At 38.0% G+C, this 2,847-nt stretch overlaps 1 protein-coding gene across 2 annotated transcripts in view; it reads right to left on the bottom strand.

Moving 5' to 3' along the window:
* Clpx (caseinolytic mitochondrial matrix peptidase chaperone subunit X) overlaps window positions 1-2,847 on the bottom strand; it is a 40,823-nt gene that overhangs the window by 26,415 nt on the left and 11,561 nt on the right. For both annotated transcript variants that reach the window (XM_050151940.1, XM_050151938.1), the window contains exon 3: window positions 2,118-2,235. In XM_050151940.1, coding sequence (XP_050007897.1) covers window positions 2,118-2,235 — 118 coding nt within the window. The remainder of the gene's footprint in view (window positions 1-2,117; window positions 2,236-2,847) is intronic.

Raw genomic sequence — 2,847 nt, 5'->3', positions numbered from 1 at the left:
ATGGGGATGGACCAGTGATGTGACTCAGAGTTGGTAAAAGTCCAACTGTCAAGATTGATGACCTGAGTTTGATCCCTGGGACCCACATAAAGGTGAAAAGAGAAAACCAACCCCTTCAAACTTAATCTTTCTTCTGTGTGTGACCACACACGTGCACACACAACAAACAAATAAATGAGTGTAATGAAAAAAATTTAAGGAAGTGGGAAGGGAGAAAGTCAGTAGACTGCTGGCATTCTCTTCTTCTGTTTCTGGTGGGCCATAAAATGAATTGTTCTTTTCACATGTTCCCATTTCCATAGTATTCTTGTCCAAGTACAATGAGCCAAGTAACAAGGACTGAATGTTCTGAAACCATGAGCCAAAAGAAACCCTTCCTCTTTTTAAGTTGTTCTGTTAGTACTTTGTCACAGAAACAAGACCTGACACAGATACAGAGTACAATAGCTGCAACAGAGGCCACATGGCCCACAAGCCCTGAAATATTTACTGTTTGTCCTTTTCCTGTAAATGTTTGTTTACTGGGCTATGTTTGTTTGTTTGTTTGGTTGTTTTTTGTTTGTTTGTTTTCAAGACAGGGTTCTCTGTAGCTTTGGAGCCTGCCCTGGAACTAGCTCTTGTAGACCAGGCTGGCCTCGAACTCACAGAAATCCGCCTGCCTCTGTCTCCCAAGCCTAGGATTAAAGTCGTGCGCCACCACCGCCCTGCATTATACTATGTTTAAAAGAAACTGTGAAGCAAGCATCTGGCCATGGGTCTAGTACAGAGCCCTTTAACAACAGAAACAATCTCATTTAAAAATGAAGTCTTCAGATAGTCATTCATCTAACCAAAGAACACCCACAAATGGCCAAAAACCTAGGAAAATACTAGACACTATAGGTCATCAGTAAAATGCAAATAAGAATCATACAATGAGTCATAAGGGCAGTGATCTGACAAAGCAAAGGACAGCAATTCTCTGACTCTAGAATTTTATTGTATCATGTCAAATTAGTCTAGGAAACTTCATTATTCAGTTCTACATCTTCCACTTTAGATTCTGATCCAAATTAAATTTCATTCAGATTGATTCTCTTTTTACCAGTTAAAGCCATGAAGAATATCTTTTATATACAAACTGTGCAACAGAGCTACTTAATAAATATTTATTAGAAACAGGGTGTGGTGGCACACACCTTAAATCCTAGCATCAGGAGGCAGAAGCAGGTGGAACTCTTTGAGTTCGAGGCCAGCCTGGTCTATAGAGTGAGTTCTAGGACAATCAGAGCTACGTAGAGACTATCTCAACATAAAAGTCTTCCCAAAACTGTAAAAATATGCCATGTGTAGTACTTTCACATGGTACTGAATTAATATTAAATATGAAAATGCAACTAAAGCATTGATATTAGAGTTAAAATGTACAATGAGGCATGATTATAATCCTATAGTTAGTAGGATGAAATGGTGTTCAAGTGGTTACACAGCAAGATGGTCTCAAAACACAGGGAAGAAGGAAAGGAGACAGACAGGAGGAAAGGGAAGGAAGAAGAAAAAGAATGAAGGAAGGGGAAAGAAAAACAAGGGAAGAAACCTTTGACAGTGACACATAGGACACACACTGAAATATGAGGCAGTGTAATTTTCCCTCGACTGTGATTAGCTCTACAGCACGTAGGCAATGAGTCATGTGATGTAATGCACATTGCTCTTATAGTTCAGGGCACTATCAGTAGGATGACTGATTTCTTCTTTTAGTGTCTGAATCATTCGTAATCAAACATTTCCTAAAATTGAGGTGTTATCTGTTCTGGTACATCAGTACCTACAGAAGAAAATTAGTACGTATTTGAAGAATGTAACAATATAATATAAATAAGTTTTGGTTTTCCTAAAACTCAGTGGATACACACAAGAAAACTCACAAAACTAAAATTTGAAATAAACACTTTGAAGCAAATTAAGCAACAAATACTTTATCTCTTATGGTACAAAGTCCTAACTATTCTGGGGATTTCTAGTGTTTTAAGACATTCACTGAATCACTAAAGCTCACAGCAAAAATAATTCTGGCTTCTAATTCCTATACATCCAATAACTTACAGAAAAAGGGAAAAGAAAACTCAAATACTTACACACAAAGGTCTCCACATGGGTGCACAAGTCGCCACATTTAGGACAGCGAAGCTGGTTTCCTCCTTTCCCAGAATTCCCAGAACCTGATTTCTTACTGCTTCCTTCACTCACTGATTTCTAATGTTCACAAAATAGAAAGACAGTCAATCTTGGTTTCAAGACACCATTTTATATGTAGTTTAACTAGAAACAATAATTTGCATTAATTTTATTTTAATTTTTAATTTTGGTTTTTAGAGACAGGATTCTCTGTAGCTTTGGAGCCTGTCCCGGAACTAGCTCTTGTAGACCAGGCTGGCCTCGAACTCACAGAGATCCGCCTGCCTCTGCCTACCAAATGCTGAGATTAAAGGCATGCACCACCACTGCCCAGCTACGTTAATCTTATAATTTCCAGGCTGGAATTATTAGTAGTTTGTATCTACTGCCACTGGTGTCAGTAAGATCTACCATAAAAATCTAGTAAGTTCCAGTTTAGCACATGTACTTATCTAAAAGCCATTTTGAAAATATATAATCTATATTAACATGAATATTAAATGCCTTTCTTTCAAGAATTCTAAGTATGCTGGGCAGTGGTGGTGCACACCTTTTATCCCTGCAGAAGGCAGAAGCAGAAGGATCTTTTTGAGTTTGAGGCCAGCCTGGTCTACAAGAGCTAGTTCCAGGACAGGCTCCAAAACTACAGAGAAACCCTGTCTCGAAAAATCTTAAAAAAAAAAAAAAAAA

The sequence above is a fragment of the Alexandromys fortis genome, unplaced genomic scaffold (assembly GCF_014885135.2).
Source record: "Alexandromys fortis isolate MF-2015 unplaced genomic scaffold, M_Fortis_MF-2015_v1.1 scaffold_70, whole genome shotgun sequence".
NCBI classification, from domain to species: Eukaryota; Metazoa; Chordata; class Mammalia; order Rodentia; family Cricetidae; genus Alexandromys; species Alexandromys fortis.
Note: the sequence above shows the minus strand (reverse complement) of the source record. Positions and strands in the feature narration are given on the sequence as shown.